Source organism: Silene latifolia, chromosome 9, assembly GCF_048544455.1.
Source record: "Silene latifolia isolate original U9 population chromosome 9, ASM4854445v1, whole genome shotgun sequence".
Classification (NCBI taxonomy): Eukaryota; Viridiplantae; Streptophyta; class Magnoliopsida; order Caryophyllales; family Caryophyllaceae; genus Silene; species Silene latifolia.
This window is the reverse complement of record NC_133534.1, coordinates 37,190,387-37,208,171: the sequence shown is the minus strand read 5'-3', so window position 1 is coordinate 37,208,171 and position 17,785 is coordinate 37,190,387. Positions and strand designations below refer to the sequence as shown.

Sequence of the window (17,785 nt, the reverse complement as noted above, 5' to 3'; positions counted from 1 at the left end):
TTGTCCCCCTACCCATTTTATTAGAGGTCTTTATTCGTCTATACGCCCCACCCGTCTATACCAAGACCTATTGATTAAAGTAATTGTAGTAGGAGGGGAGTAGATAAAGTAATAATAGTAACAACTAAAACGGGAGTAGTGAAAATAACAACAGAAATTGTGATAGTAATAGTAATAGTATAACATGAAGAGTAGTGGAAGTAAGTGTAGTAGTGACGAGAGAAGTGAAATGTGTCTTATAATTTGGTTGATAAATTATATGTTAATTATAACATTAAAAAATATGTACTATAAATGATAAATATATGGATTAGACAAGTTTTTTTTTTTGGTGTTGACCAGAAGTATCCCCTACCGACAGCTGGGGCAATCTCTTATTTAATGGGTTGACCTCTCTCAAGTTTGCCTTTTTCATTCGCAAGAGTCAGGAATCGAACCCATGACCACTTGTTTAAGAGATGAGAGCCCTTACCACTCACAGCAGCCAACTTTGGTTGGATTAGACAAGTTAAGCAATTATATTTTATACAAAACTAATTTTAAATGAAAAAGTTAAATAGACGGGTGAATCGGGTAGCAACACTAATTAATTAAAATTACTAATTCTATATGTGATGCGTTCCATTAAATTTGACATACAATTCAATGGATATATACCGCTTGTGTATGTTCTGAAGTGCACATGGTGATCCACAAACCGAGCACGAGCTATAATCTGCGCCAGTACATCCTGCCATCGTGGGGGTTGATTTCATGTTTTGCCAAGTTCCTTTAATTTTCATTTATGAGACGTTACTCATTTAATTTTCAACAATAAATACTATGGAGTATTCAAGAAACTCTATTATGGTAAGACGGTGCCCTTAAGACCTAGTCCAGATTTCTCATTTCATTTTTGTATCCAGCCATGAAAGTTCCCTACACTCTCGGAATATTTAGAGTCCGGTCGTTTTTGGGTCATAGCTGGATATGAAAATGAGACAGAAAATCCAGACGATTTGATAAAATGAATTTTGGTGGGAGTTTTAAATAATATTTTAGAAATGTGGTAATTTCAAAAATTTTATGAGTTAGAAAATATGAGCAGATATGAAAATGAGACGGGAAATCCAGACGATTTGACACATACACCTTAGCTTGTAGCTTGAATAGTACCAATTCACATTATCAACCAATAAAAACAAGCGACTTAAAATTAATCTTATAGTCGTAGAGCAGATATAGCTTTCAAGCGGGTTATTTTTTTAAAATGATTTGAGAAATATGATAATGTATTTGGGCAAATCTGACATGAGAGTATGGAGTAGCATGGAGATCCATATGCATAGGATAAGTATATATAGTTATATACCAATTGACAGAAGATTGCATGCATTACTTAACTCCTTCATTCCTCAAACTGGTACTCTCCTCCATACTTGGACAATGTCAATGATGCACCTCAACGTCTCTTCAATCTCTTCCTCAACTCCGAATCTCTCCCTCGAGGGTTCGAGACTGAAACAAGGCCATATATTGCTAGGACTAGTCCTCATGACAGTAGGCCTATGGCATTTTTACAATCAAATTAAAATCCACACAACACAAAAAACCTTCAAATCTCTCCCATGGTTTCCAACCAAATTCTTAAGGTATTTAGAGCCCTACCTTATCTTAATATCATGTTCCGTCTACACTTTAATGGAGTTCCATTTCGCTCCATTTGATCGCGATGGCACATTCAATGCTAGTTACATACACCACATTGAACATGCTTGTATAGCGATGGCCTTCTTCCTACATGCCCTCTTTGCCATCTTACTAGACAAGTTAGGGCCTAATAAACCCGAGTCCAATATAGACATTGGATATTTCCTCGCGGCGGTGGCATTTGGCCAAGAACTTCTCCTTATTCACTTCCATACCACGGACCATTTCGGTCTAGAAGGAAAATACCATTGGCTTCTGCAATTGCTTGTTTTGGTTTGCTTTATATTTAGCCTCTTAAGCATATGGTTGCCTAAGAGTTTCATGGTGTGTTATATTAGGTCAATTGGTATTATATTCCAAGGTTTATGGCTAATCGTCATTGGACTTATGTTGTGGACACCCGAGTTTGCTCCGAAAGGTTGTTTCCTGATCACGGATGACCACGGACGAGATGTGATTAATTGTAATGATGAAGAGTTGTTGCATCGTGCCAAGGCATTGGTTAACATCTTGTTTAGTTGGGTTTTTATAGGGATGATGGGTTTTGGTGTCACTTTTTATTTGGTTTTAAATAAGGTTTATTATGAGGTTAATGAGTTGAGTATGGATGTTAAGTTGGAAGAAGGAGATTGTCATTTGGAGGACATGCAAAGCTTTCTATATAACAACAACAAACGGGTTGTACCCCTGGATTTGGAGGAATAAAGTGTAGGAAATGTGAACGATAAAGAACCATAACCCTAGAACTCAAAGTTGTCTCCAAGTATGTTTTTATTTTGTTATGTTAGTTGGAAACATTATATATTTCTACTGTTATTTGTAATACGGAGTACTTCGTATAATTAAGAAAACTCTTACAGTATAATACTTCTTATTATGATATAGAAAAAGTATTTGATAATGTTGGATTCCTCTTATTTTTGACTCATTGATACAAGTGACACTTGCCAATGTTTATATTAATAACAAATTCTACTTTAACAATAATCTTAAAATTAATTGTTGTTTATGAGAAAATTACGTTTTCGATCAATATAGCCTTCATTTTATGAAGCTATAGGAAATATAATTATTAAGGTTGAATAATCTTTGATATCTTCACAAAATCTTGGTTTTTTGGGCTAAATGGAGCTGAAGGGTTTTTGAATTGTGTTGGAGTGTGGACTGAACTAAACTCATGTAAACTGAATTGAACTGAACTAAAGTGAGTTGAACTGAGCTGAATGAGAGCTAAAATTAATGTCCTGCTTAATTAGTTTGTATCTTAGGTGATGTATTTGTTTTCTTTTGCATCCTCTTATTGCAAATTCTATTTAAGATTATAAGAGAATCACCGGTCATTGCTCTATAGTTAAGCAAGAGGGGCTGAGCTTGGGTTAACCACCCTTTAAGGCACCATAAATTTGTTTTTTGGCCCCCTACCATTGCAACCAGTCAACCACGCACCCTTGCTTAATTTATTGGAGTAGTATACATAATAAGTTAATAACCCCAACCAAATTTCTTCAACTCTTAACTTTAATTTATTTATTTATTTTACATGGAAAAACAGCGTGAATTCATAAAAAAAAATATTACAATTTTATAAGTTGTAGGGAATATATGTGAAACAAAAAAATGTCACAAACCCATTATACATAAGTGTCATAGGCTGATGTACATGAGTAATTGAGTATGTCTAAATGTGTTTTATTAGCCGTGTATCATTTGTTGTTTAAGATCATCTTAACTTAAGACGGTTCTTACACCCAACTAAAGTAGAAGTTCATATAAAATAAGATAGTGAAAGGTCTTAAGTTAGATCCTCTTAAGCAAGACAAACCGATGAATACGAGTATGTTTTAAGTTGTAAGAAGTAATTGTTGGGGTAGAGTACAAGGTTTAACCATGATTCTATATTTACACCTAAAAAGTAGTTTCCAAGGGAGGGAGGGAGCTTCTTCAATCCAAACAGAGCCAAGTACAAGTACACGTACCCTTGATTCTCTCTTAAGCCACAATACATTGACTTAATTAACCATGCATGTTAATCATCCTCAACTACTTTTGAATTCAATCTTTTCCACAAGCAACACCATGCATGGGAGGAAGAGAAGGCCATGTTGCCCTGGGATTAGTTTTTGTGATAGTAGGCCTATGGAATTTGTACAACCAAATTAAATTCCACACGAAACGTACTAGCTAAAACCTTCAAATCTCTCGTATGGTTTCCCACCAAATTCTCAAGGTACTTAATTGGAGCTTGCTTTACCTAATTAATCTTATTAGGATGCTCTATCTTCACCATCATGGAACTCAATCGACAAATTCAGGCCTACTAAACACAAATCAAATATCGACGACATTGGACATTTCCTCGTGACCATGGCATTCATTTCCACACCACCGACCATGTCGGCCTACAAGGACAATACCATTGATTGGCTCCTACAACAGATTGTATTAGTGTGCCTTATATTTACACTCTTAAGCTTATGGTTGCCTAAGAGTTTCATGATATGGTTTGTTACGTTAGGTCGCTTTGTGTGATCAAATGCAATGATGAAGAATGGTTGCATCGCGCTAAGGCATTGGTTAACATCTTGTTTAGTTGGTTTTTTATAGGGATTATGGGTTTGGTGACCATATTTATGGTCAAATGTAATCCCAATGGTCTAGTTAGTGTTATAACTTATGATAACTTGTTTTTCCAAAGGTGGTCGTATTTGACTGTAAAATAGTCTCAAAAACATGTCTTATTGTTTCAGACGATAATGAGTCGTTTGAAGGAAGACCAACTCTACGTTAGATAAGTTTAGACTTTAGAGTAACAGACCTCTTATTCTACCGGCACCCTTATCCGTCTAAAATAGGTGGAACAAATCTACTTTTGATGAAAGTTAAAGTTACCTGAATAACAATTTTTAGATGCAACACTAAATATAACATTTTATTGTTAAATGGTTACATTTAATACAAAAATAGCAACATCTTAACTCTTAAACCTTAAGACGAAATGATCCGTTTTGACCAATCTAAGGTAAGGTGTAATAATGTAAGGTTGTGTTTTATTAATAATAATTAAAACCCCGCATTAATGAGTTAGTCGGCCTGGTTCTAGAAAGTCCGGAGTAGTTATCTTTTATTGTAGCGGAGAACTGTTATCGATTATTCTAGACGATGATATTACTAATTATTGGTTATCGGTGTCTCCCATTTAGCTTGCTTCTGCTAGCATTTTAGTAAGAAGTTGTGATCAAAGTAGAAATCCGATATACATCGTTACAGTGGGTGCCTGTCTATATTCTTGATTGATCTATGAATATAATTATTCAGATGCTATTACACATGCTAAATACATTACTGTTATTATTTTCTTTCTTTCACACCTAATTCTCAATGACACATCCGCAACCGATCTCGAGCCACTGTTTCCAATGCAAAATGGTTTAGAGCAAGTCCCTGATGAACAATGAATGCCTTATCTACAAGTTACCGTCATAGTCAAAGTAATAGAATAACCGTCATAGATACTGGGTAAAAATATCGAGTAATTTCAGTGAATTTACTTTGACTCCGTATAAGCAACTGCAATTAAGATTGTAATCAATTTCTGGTATCAGCTGCAAGTCTGCAACATCTTGACGAGCATGAAAGGGGGACGAGTATATCTTGACGGTCAAGGTAATTGAAAAGGGGCAATCAACATCAAAGTATATCTTGACGAGCTCAAAAATTACATGGTGAAGGTGAAGTAATTGAAAAGGGGCAGCCGCAAAAATCTCCTATAAAAAAACGTACTTTACCAGAATTATTCTTACAAATTCATCAAAAAAGGGTTTTTTATCAAACACAACCTTAAAAAAAAAATTCCAAACAGAGTTAGACTAACAAATGAGCTTTGGCCGTCAAACAGGACAAAAATTAATCGCCCTCACAGATTAGTAAGTTCCCTATTAAAGAGACTTGGTCGAAGAGTTAGCAAATGTCGCATAGGTGGCTGGCCACCGACTAAATTTTCCATATAATTTCAGATCTGCTCTATCAGATATGCAGAAGAGGATCGTGGAGATCAGAAACCCACAAGAGCAGAGCCTCGTCACAACAATAGCCACTGTCATAAACAAAATGGTACTGTGTCTATATTAAGCACGCCTTTGAATAGGCTGAATGATATTCTCCAAACCGCCAAAACTTTTACCAGTGCACTACACCCTTGTCTTAAATTCCTACATCAGAAGATTAACAAAATGGTATCTACTACCCTCACTATGTCAACAGGTTAGGAACACCTTACACGACGAACGCCATTTGTTGCATGTCACAGTTCCAAATGCCGCCTTTGAAAAAATAGATGCATCCCTCGGTTCTTCGGCATGTAACAAACGATCAGACATACCAGGAGGCGAAAACTGCGCTGAAGTCAACGCTATATCTGCCCCTAGGTAAGTGCGCTTTAAGGTAGTCAGCTCTGACACGCCAAGAACTTTAAAAATGTCTGTGAAACAAATTGCTAACCACCGCCAATAAACAGGTTCACGTTCAGCTTTGAGATTTCCGACACAACTGGGACATTGCAGCTGACTGCCTTCCTGACAAACACGGAAAAGTTATTCAAAATGACTTGCCCAGATATTTTCAGAATAAGAAACACAGTAAGTGCGGCTTCTACCTCAACAATGTTTCAACCTTGTGACTACAGTAATAACAATTTGCAATTTTTTTCCCAGTGACTAAACAGCTTAGGCTTTAACAATGAGCAAATGTGAATTTCGCAGCCTTAACTAGCCAACTTAAATACAGTTTCGCAAAGTGCATAATATTTTTCCCACCAGAGACTAGTCTTAATCAACTACAGTTAACACTAACTAACAGGCTCAAGAAGATACCATAATCAAACCAAATAGCAGCTGGGATAGATTCATAGATTATATAAACCTCTCAGATTTTATCTGAATATTACTCGCAGGAAGATTATTGAACATTCGAAAAACTTCAGAGCTCCCTACAAAATGTAAGCTTCTTGGTCCAGGTGGGCCCAAAAACAACACTTTCAAGGCATAATGTCTTGCAGTAGGCACTTTCGCAAGTTAAAATGGAATTTGACGAGATCGAAGATACTACATCGCCGCAGACCCAGACACCTGCTAACGTGCACCAAGAACATCGCTTGCCTGAGCCAAATGAAGCCGTGGCTAAGCAGCTGAACTTTGTTGATGACGCAGAACCCTGTGCAACAAATAGTACCACCACAGTAAGTGAGAAAAGGAATGTGACAGAAGTAGTGCTGCCCTTAACTGTGGCAGAAGAAACTATAGAAAACGGCCCTAAAGAACTGTACAATACTCCCAAGCAGAAGTCGCTTATGGAGAGTGCACCTCATGACCTCAGGGACTGACCCAGAGAGATCATGTGCCAACTAAACATCTTACCTCAAATGCTTTGAAACTAATCTCCGTGAAAACTGAAGCATAAACAGAGGGCGCCTACTACCCAATCAACAGAAACAGCTGTTACATAGACATTCCACCATAGTTAACCAAGGACATGCACGGTGGTTCTGCAAGCGGAAACAGTGCACCATAGTTAACCAAGCACCAACAACAAACCCAGGAAACCTATTACCTATATAAGGTAACATGTATATTATGAACGTCGCTAGGCTCCTGTTTCTTTTGCGTCTTATTGGCTAACTACTACTTTTGCCGGCTAAACACGCCTCAAGAGCTATGTAATATAAGACCCTGGGGGTGTTTGGGAACATTAATGCTTGTAAAGCTAATGTTCCGTTGAAAAGCAATAATCTTTAGCTTTTGAACCTGCATGCTTATAAATTCTGTAACCTTTTGCCTGTGAAATGGAACTCTAATGTAGCTACCTTAGCTGTTACTTAGTAAGAGTCGCTTATAGAATCATTTCAGCTGTTTTAGTTGTCAGTAGATTATATGCAATTACATTTAACAGGAATTCATGCATATTCATCTTAGATTAGACTCGGCTGCCAAATATCTCCCAACTCATTTAAACAGTAGCGGTGGTGGAGAGTTGGTAATAACTATGCTAAAAGCAAAGGTTGCTAGCTTACATGTTATATTTACATTGCATGCCTTCAAATACCAATACTTAGTAAGGTTGTTATTTTAGGAATTATTATCCACAGCATTTCTCTTCATGATATTCTCAAGCAAATTTACTCATGTCACCAACCAAAAATATCGTTGAACATTCAACGACAAGTCCATCAGTCAGATTCATCTGCTGCTATAATCCCAAATATGTACGAACACAACATTATTGTTTAACGTTTATAGCTGAGCAAATCCCAAAAATGGAATGAAATCAATCATGTGACAACAGCAAAAGTATGATTATATAAGTTATATCAGTACAGGGACCTTCAAGGCTTCAACACCACAAAAATGCTCAGACAAATAATTCATACAAACTGTTCATACTAGAAGCCTGTATGCCTTGTGCGATTAAGAGAATTACCCATAACAACCAACTAAAGAGCTGAATTAAGCAACTATTTCGGCTAATAGTCAGCCCACACCCCCAAAAAAAAGGTTCAAATATGTCAGCTACAATTTAGTTTCCTGAAGTTTTGCCTTAATTGTAAGTAGTAGATGCGCTTAACTGGAGTTAATCACAGGCATCCAGCGAAATAGGTATCAAAAGACAGTTGAATGAAATTGGGGCATCCATTAACATGGCCGATAAATTTAACATTCTAGAATCTAGTTACAAATGGCAGTCTATTCTTGAAGTCTCATTTGAAAAACTCCACTGAAGACAATGAAAATCAATTATGTGACCATGAATGAAATCTTCATGGTAACACTCAAAAACAATAATTTGTCCTAAACTCGATCCCAAATACAGTTGCTTGGTAATATGACACTTAATTCACCTACTACCTGAATTAATAAAATCATTTCTCTTAATCACTACTCTTGGTATTATCATCAATAGCGAAACTAAGAGGGGACTAACAGAGGCAGTCGTCCCTAGCAACGAAACTTTTGAAATTTTTATTTAAATTTTCAAAGATCTTTCTAGTTTAACTTATTGCACCAATAGTTCGCCCCTAACTACAAACCTTAACTTCGCAACTAATGATCATATCAACATTCAAGAGCTAATAGTGAAACTAAGAGGAGACTAGGAGAGGCAGTCGTCCCTAGCAACAAAAATTCTAATATTTTCATTTAAAATTTCCGATTCTTTATAGTTTACCTTATTGCATCAATAATTCGCCCTTAGTACAAATCCCGGTTCCGCCACTAATATTCATATCAACATTCAACTGTTTATAAACAATTCCACCTCAATTATTCGATAATACTGCACAGGAAGAGAATAAACAATCACTTCTTCAACAAAAATGGATAAATTCACAAAATTAACCTCTTCAAACATGCTAAGTAAAACTTCCACAACAACAATTTTAAATGAACTTAAAAAAAACAGCACTAAAATTCAATTAAATAGATAAAAGAGGGAAAAGCGGTAAAAAGCATAAAAATTACCGCTTGAAGATGCTTGAGCAGGAAGGCCTTGATCAAAAAGTTGGCGTGCCAAAGCTAGGAAGCTTCCAGCGACGTCGTTTTGAGGAGTTTCGGCGGCGGCGTTAGTAGGCTGTTCCACCATCTCTACCACCTCTGTCATTTCCATGTCCATTGTCGTTTCATTCATAACACTCACTCTATCTCATCATTTGTTTACCTTCTATCAAAATACTTCTTGCAGGGAATAAAAATGGTACACTAATGACTGAGACAAAGGAAGTGGATTTTATGATACGTTAACGGTTAATTTGAACACTATTTTGGCCTTAATGTAGATGACTAAGAAATGCGAAATTATGTGTCTTATCTACATGCGAATAAAAAACTTGAGCTTGAAAAATACAATATTCTCTCCATCCATGAAACACTACTGCACTAGCAGAAGCACATTCGACTTAGGACAAATTTTGGGGAAGGAAAAACCCATAAATCAAATAAAGAAAACACTCCAGTAGAAAGGCTTCACTGAAGGAAAAAAAAAAGGTTGGGGAAAACCTGATTCTCGAATTATTAAGTCGCATTTTTCAAGAGGTATAACAAAAATCTTGAATCACTTCATCTAAATTCCGCAACATACAACAACATCAAACCCAGTTACTTAAAAAGGCTACCGGCAATAGCGAAATAAGGGGGTTCCGGTGTATCAAGTTCTAAAAGTTCCTATACACAATCTAAATAATTCTGTCCACAGAATCACAGATATATCAAGAAAATAAATAGGCATCCAATCTTCCAATGTATACCGAATTTCTGCATGAAACTATGAAACACGGACATTGATAACTAATAGTGAGCAATATCATAATCTAGAATAATGAGCGATAACAGTTATTCACTATGATACAAAAGATAATTAGTCCATACTTTCGAGAGACAGGTCGACTAACATATTCCAGCGGGGTTGACACTACAGATATTTCATGTTTTAAGCAAACATGTACCTGTTTAGAGTGTTAGACTAAACCACCGCGGTGAGCACAAATCTCGCTTCTATGATAAACAACAATAATTAGGAATTCGAATTTAAAAAGATACTTAACTTAAAGTCGATAGCAAACAGCAAACAGTACCATGCCAGTAAGATCTGGACTAAAATAGAGTAAAAGCATAAGTTTGATAGTTTGATTACATTCAAGCCTTCAAAAGGATAAAAGGATTAAACATCTAATGGCGATTAGGATACAGAACTTCCTAGTAAACGACATCAAGAAACTTAGGTATCAAACTGACCAGAAGAGGAGGACCTATGCAAAACCGAAGTGCGTGGTTTGTTCCTCTAGAACAAATCCAACTTCGTGTTTTGTTCTTCAATTCCTTTCCCTTCCTTAAACAACACCATGCTCTCTACATAAGTAGACAAGTAAAATAAATTACGATCTGCATTTATCTCTCTTAATGTTGTCCCACTTTCAGTTACTAGATCAATTGAAACAACCTCACTCTCCTCATTGGGATAACCATCACGACCACTCTTCACCATGATAACTTCACCATTTTTTCTAAAACTAAACGCCAAAGGCCTGCCATGTAGACGTAACTTAGCAATATCAAAATCAATATAAAAACTAAAAGCCAAAGCCAAAGCCCTGGCAGGTGGTAACTTAGCATTATCAAAATCAAAAATCTTCTTCCAAGATTTAACAACCCCATCTTCTTTCAGTATCCATGCGCTAAAAGTGTTGTTTGCATCATCGTAGCTACTCTTTATCAAAGTCAATATTCCCTTATTCTCCTGAAGATGCAAATTCCGATTAAATCTTGACTTGCTCAATTTTAGGTCTCCCGGCAGTTGTACGGTCTCAAAACTCTCTGTAGACATGTCAAATTTGAGGAGCACAGTTTCATGATATGGAGCCACATAAGGCTTCCCAAGCCAATAAACAGATCCATTAATGAAACGAGGGGTATACCCGCAGCGGTGATCTTTAATATCGTTGCAAGGACCCTTACTGATAACCCTCCAGCACCCACATTTCAAACTATATACCTCCACCAGCGTTTGGGAGCTAAACCCATCATCAGTATCCTGTTCTACAAGTCGAACCACCTTGTAATCATCCGAAATAGGATCAAACCCGAACCCACAAACAGACGTATACGCGCCAATAAGATTAAATACTAATATAGGGCGCGGAACGTGAACAAACTTCCTAATAGAGGGATTCCAAAGAATAATAAGAGTACCCTCCATTAGCAAATCATTAACCAAGCAAACAACACCGTTTATGCAACCCACGACAGTAAAGCACTGTTCAGGATAAGCAAGGAAGGGGACAAGCAAGCCTTGAGTTTGGAAACCGGAAAAAGTATCGTCATCAGGGTCAATATGGTACATTTCTTGCTTGTCGTGGGTAAAATAACGAAGTAACAAATGGGAATTGGCATGTTGTGCAATATGATCGGAGATAAAATCATGACTGGTGATTAAAGAGAGGAATGATTTGGACAGAATAGTGCATTTAATTAGGGTTTTCACAGGCAATCTATGTAAGATGTTATTACTGATATCAGTAGGCAAATTACTCCACATAATTTTTGCAGAAAATTAAAGAAAGTAAATTAAAGATTGAAGAAGAGGAGAGAGCTTACTGCGGAGTTGGATGCGAAATTGCGACTGACGGAAAAGATTGTAGGGATTATTGTGGTTTTGGTTCCTTTTATTTGCGACTCTTGCGAGACTTGGGAAGGTGGTGTTTTTTTACGAAAAGATTGTACTGATTTCAGTATGGTTAATGTATTATACAACTGGTTGTATATACATTTTATTCAATATAATTATTAAACTCGATAACTTTATAAAATAGTTCAATAACTTGTAAAATAACTCAATAACTTTGTGTAAGAGCTCAACAACTTTGAGACGGTTGTACAATGCTATTATACAACTAGTTGTATGATAGTATTTGTGATTTCAGTAGGCGAATTTTTCTCAAATGATTCTCTCATCAAAATCAACTAGATTTCAAGCTCGGGCGTTGCCCGAATCATTTCAAAAAAAATGGCTTCAAAGTATTTATCATGTTGCTGTCTTTAAAAAATGGCTTCTTTTTTTGGAACGATTATTTTCGTGCGTCTAAATCACTTTGTATGCTTAATAGTCCTATAAAATAGTAGGGTGTTGATGGTTCTTTTAAGATAAACCGTGCTATTTTCATAATAGTTCATGTTCAGTGGACTTTCTACCTTTAATGCAGCGGGGTCTCAAGACGCCGCAAAATTCTGGACAATAGATAATTTATTGTTAAGCTTGTTTTAATTAAAAATTCACGTCTTTTATACCTTGTACTAAAAAGGACTATAAAATAAGGGGTTTTCAAATGTTTGCCCCACATGAAACAACAGTGTTCATGGCATTATAAGTGTAGGCAGATATCGAAAGTTATAAGTATAGAAAAACCATTTATGATGATACACGATTTAAAACTGATAGGCTATCACACACCTATACGAAGATAATATTTATACCCTAGACAACAAATGAATGTAGTACGTAGGGGTCGAACCCAAAGGAGACGGGAGTTATTAATTAATTGTTATGGATTGAATTTTACCTTGGTGGATTATCGATTTATTGATTGGTTTGGTTTGATGTGATGATAAAACAATAATAAAGAAAATGTCTAGGGAGGTCGGGTCACACATGCTAATTATGTAAATGCTCATGTCAAGTTAGGAAGTTGATTTTACGATAAATGTTTAGGCTTAAAGACACCCACCTTACGATATTAGTGTCAACCATAGACCGGGTCCTAGAGAAACTCTCGTCCATGACTAGGTCGTCCTACTACACATGCTTTGTCTAATTCAATTTTGTGCCTCTCAACTTTTAGAACGAATGAACAAACTTAATCAATGAATAAGGCCTTTAAACATAGATTAAACGTGACAATGCAAACATGTGATAGAAACAATCTATCAATTTAACTTAGCCACATTTTAACATTTACAATTTACTTAGTCATGCATGGTTTCCCTTACTCCTTAGACAAATGCAACTACTCTAACATGGTGGAAATGTAAATTAAACTAATGATAAATGAAAACATAATGAAAATATGAATTAGAAATTACCTTGCAATTGGAAATGGAAATGAAATGGAAGAACAATACTTGTAATATAAATAACTTGTAAATGTAAATTGTTTTATAACTTGTAATATAAATAGGAAATGTAAATAACATAAAGTAAATCTAAACTAAACTAAGAGCTAATCTAAACTAACTACTAAATTTAGAGAGAATTATATGTAAAAGTGTGTAAGAATAGATGGTGTGTAAAGGTGTGTGATTAACACCCCTTATATAGGAAATAAGAGAGTAAACTTTGAAGAGGAATCCCAAAATGGCATCCTAAGCACACTCTTAATTTTCCTTCAATTCTTGAGTAATTGCCAAAAGGAATCCCATGCAAATTCTTAATATCTCTTTAATCACATGGTTAAATGTGATATTAGCATCCAAAGCTTCTTAGCATCCAATATTTTCCACCATAATTTGGACTTGAATTTGGGCTTGACTTGCATATTGACTTTGCTTGCATTTTCATTTTGATCCAACACTTTCTTCTTGCAAAATCCATGCACTTCCAACACTTAGTCCAATCTTGCTCTCATACTTAGCCTTGCTTCTAGTGTTAGCACATTTTATAGTACTTTAGCTCATTTAACTCATTTTCCTACAAAACACACTTGAACACACAATTGCACTAGAAACACAATATTAGCTTAAAAACACTTTGATAAGTGCTAAATGATATGTAAAATCAAACTAATATAAGGGGTTAAAATGTATAAAATATTCACTTATCAAAAACGGGTTTGACTTTTTCATCAAGTTATTAATTAACTCTATTTACAATAGCAAAGCTGAAAAACATTGACTACCATGTTACAACTTATAATGATAATAACAATTGTTGCGTTGAACATAATATCTCAAAAATTTAACCAGAGAAATTTAAGTGCTATGAAATTTTCAAGTACTTCTTTTTTTTAGACTAATTAGGAGCTAAATGTTACTCCACTCTTTTTTTTAAGGGTAATGATAAATACAATCCACTGGGTTGTATTTAAGAAACCAAAAGAGAAAATAAATTCTTAATATATGTACTAATGCTTCCGCAACCATCAATGGACCAAGTGATTCATCCTTTATCATGTGATCAACAATAACTATATATTCATTTCCTTGCCCAGAAGTTTCATCAACTCAAAATTCTTCGTATGGCTATGTCTTGCTTGCTCGAATAAATGATGTAGGATGACAGAATTCTCCACTCTTCAACTTCTCATCATACATATATCCATGGTTTATAGCCTTGTCATTCTCTATTTGTTGAGGCTCCATTTCTAGCAAGAAAGAAGAAACAATATGCTGTAAAATAGACCTTACAATTTCATCTTAATACCAATTTGTTACAAAAATTGTAGCACCATAATCCCAATTCATGAGTTATATCATACCCTATTAAATTAAAATTATTCGAAATAATATATTCATCCCACAACTTATGCAAAAATTGACACTATCAGAAATGGAGAGAAGAGAATTACATAAGAGTAATTGTCGTATTATTGATATTCGTTCGTAGTTCTACCGCCAATACAATAGGATGTCGTATATATAGTAGACTTAGGATCTCCTATTAACGGAAACACTATAAGATATAATATCAATATTATTCTCTACGATATATCTCGATACCGTATTTCCTAAATATGAATATAATATTGACTTGCCTCTAATTGTATCTTCTCAATTGAGAAGTTATGGTTACTTTCTTAACATTAGCTTTGTTTCTAATTGTATCTTCTCAATTGAGAAGTTATGATTACTTTCTTAACATTAGCTTTGTTGTGAGAATGCGAGTATATACAAATAAATTGACTTTTTTTTTGGAACAAATAAATTAACTTTTCTATGGTTTGTGTATATAGAAATTATAACCACCTTTGTGGGAAGTTTATTGTAATACTCCGTATTTATGAGTCTTGGGGTACTCTATCGAGTAGGCCTTACTCTGTCGAGTAAGGGAGTTTTGCGAAATAAAATAGTTTCTGACCTGTTGGGTACTCGATCGAGTAACTATGGTACTCGATCGAGTAAGGGGGTACTCGATCGAGTAGCCTTGGGTACTCGATCGAGTAGCCGGTTTACGGGGAGTTTTTCTCGGGTTTTGTTAATTATGCGATTAAGATATATAACCTTCCGTCATTGTTTCTAAATCACTTTTGCAAAACCTAATTTACTGTTTAAGAGAGAAGGCAAGTTTGTTCTTAATCCTAATCGCATTGTGGACAAATCCCGGAGCTAGAGGTGTCGGATTTCATTGTTCTTGGCATCATAGTGTTCCTTGCGTCAAGGGTAAGTCCTACATACCAATTTTATAGCGTTTGGTTGACTTTGTTTAAACCCTAATTTTGGGATTGGGGGTTTTTATGATTTGTTAAGGTTAGATTGTGATTATGTGATTATGTGATAGGAGAAGGATTTGTAAAGGAAGGTTTTGAGACAGCTGCTAGATCGTCTGATGATTGTGTTGCTTTCCAGGTAGGATTTCCTACTCAGTATTAGTCCCATAATGGGATGATTGTTGATGTGTTGAGATTGATTGTTTAATATCGTAATTGTGTTGTGACGGTGGTTGATTGTGATTATTGATTAATATCGTAATTGTGTTGTGACGGTTGTGATTGTGATTGTTGTCTCTGGTTCTCGAGATGCGTTCTCGGTTGAGTGGAGTCACTTGCGGAGTGGCTTCACGCCCTAGTTTCGCCCTTCGTGGAACCCGCCACGGAAGGGGATGTGCACATTAATGGACGGGGTTATCGCTCGGTATGATGAGCGGGGCTTAGGTGGGAACGGCATGCGGTCCCCCACTCGCGTGGCGGTCCAAAGGGACGATCGGTGATTGAGATGATTGGAGTTGGTGGTTGTGTGTGTGTGTGACGGTTAAGCTGTCTGTTTATCTTATTGTTGATATAATGAATTGTGTGATTAATACTGACCCCGTTTAAATGTTTTAAAAACTGTGGTGATCCATTCGGGGGTGGTGAGCAGTTATTGAGCAGGTATGAGCTGATGCGTATGGGATAACTGGGAGGAGTCACCACGATGCAGTTTGGAAGTCTTCCGCTGTGTTTGATAGTTTTATAGTCTTTTGATAGTAGATAGTTTTGGAGAACTTGTATCTCTTTATCAGTTTTGGTTTTTGGCATGTAATCACTTTAAACGTTAATTATTATTTAAATATGTTTCTTTATTATCTTATGATAATCATTGCCTCGGGTAACCGAGATGGTAGCATTTCCATGCCTTAAGTGGTCCTGGTAAGGCACTTGAAGTATGGGGGTGTTACAAATGGTATTAGAGCGACGATCCTGAAACCTGTAACCAATGAACCTAATGAACATAGGGAGTCAATTAAAATGAACCCGGGGTAAAAGTTGTAGGAGCTAATGCAAAGACTTGGGAGACGTCCTAAAGTCGCGAACTCGCCCTACAATTTTGAACCGGTCACCATGGGATATGTGTCGGGATCGTTATGTGCTTATTGTGTGCTGTGTGTATCTATGTAGTAGTATGTTGTATGAATTGATGAATGAAAGATGATAATGACGTGAATTGTATGTTGGTTGATTGTAAAGCATGAAAGTATAATTATTGATACATGTAAGTTGGCATGTTATAATTATGTAAGGAAAAGTGTTTTGTCTATATATATAAAGCGATGTGTAAGTATACATGTTGTTATTGTCGTGTTGAGTAAAAGTACAGAAGGTTGGGAGTGTGAATTGAACATGTGCTGGGTGAATATGTTGAACGAATATGGTGGATAAATATGTGGTATGATGGATGAATTAGTGGAAAAAGATGAATCATCGTGGTATGATAATATGATTTATGATTAAGCATGTTATATAATGAAAGTTATTTTATAATGTTATTATGCTAGTAACATGTGAATAGGGGACTTGATGTCATGTATTTGTGATTTTGTTTACGAAAAGTGATAGAATAAAAGCATGTGGGAAGCCATGATTGGCAAGTTAAATGAATTATGTGCATGATAAATGTTATTGTTTGGCTTTTTGTAGGTCGTAACATGTGGTTAGGGATAGTGGTTTTACAAGTATTGAGTCGCTTTTATTCGCTTTGTTGATGTTTAAGTTGTTTGAAAGAGAAAATCGAATAGTTATGTCGTCGATTACAGGCAAAGTTGTCTTTAAACTGTTATAACTTGAGATGCGTAAATGATTTTAATGTGATTCCAATTGGAGGTGATAGCTTGTTCTTTTACGATTCTAACGATAGGTCACACGCCCAAAGCGACCAAGAAATGAGTGAGTTATGGCTGTTTTACTGAAAACTGACAAAGTCTTTGAGAAATAGGGTACTCGATCGAGTAGCCTTGGTACTCGATCGAGTATGGGGGTACTCGATCGAGTACGTCAGGTACTCGATCGAGTGTCCCTGGTAATTTGTTTTACGTGCTTCTGATCTTCACCTACTCGATCGAGTAAGGGGGTACTCGATCGAGTGGCCTGTAC

At 36.0% G+C, this 17,785-nt stretch overlaps 1 protein-coding gene and 1 long non-coding RNA gene across 2 annotated transcripts; both read right to left on the bottom strand.

Moving 5' to 3' along the window:
* Positions 1-5,426: 5,426 nt before the first annotated feature.
* LOC141599598 (uncharacterized) lies at positions 5,427-11,945 on the bottom strand. Its single transcript, XR_012523856.1, has 2 exons — positions 11,826-11,945; positions 5,427-6,260 (listed from the first exon to the last, which is right to left on the bottom strand). It is a non-coding gene; the product is annotated as an uncharacterized LOC141599598 (long non-coding RNA).
* On the bottom strand, positions 10,306-11,832 carry LOC141599597 (F-box protein CPR1-like). Its single transcript, XM_074419665.1, has one exon. The coding sequence runs from the start codon at positions 11,764-11,766 to the stop codon at positions 10,513-10,515; it is 1,254 nt and encodes a 417-aa protein (XP_074275766.1). The 5' UTR covers positions 11,767-11,832; the 3' UTR covers positions 10,306-10,512.
* Positions 11,946-17,785: the final 5,840 nt, after the last annotated feature.

Bases quoted from the DNA above. Each gene is read 5' to 3' on its own strand.
- LOC141599597 (XM_074419665.1), bottom strand. From the start codon at position 11,766: ATGTGGAGTAATTTGCCTACTGATATCAGTAATAACATCTTACATAGA.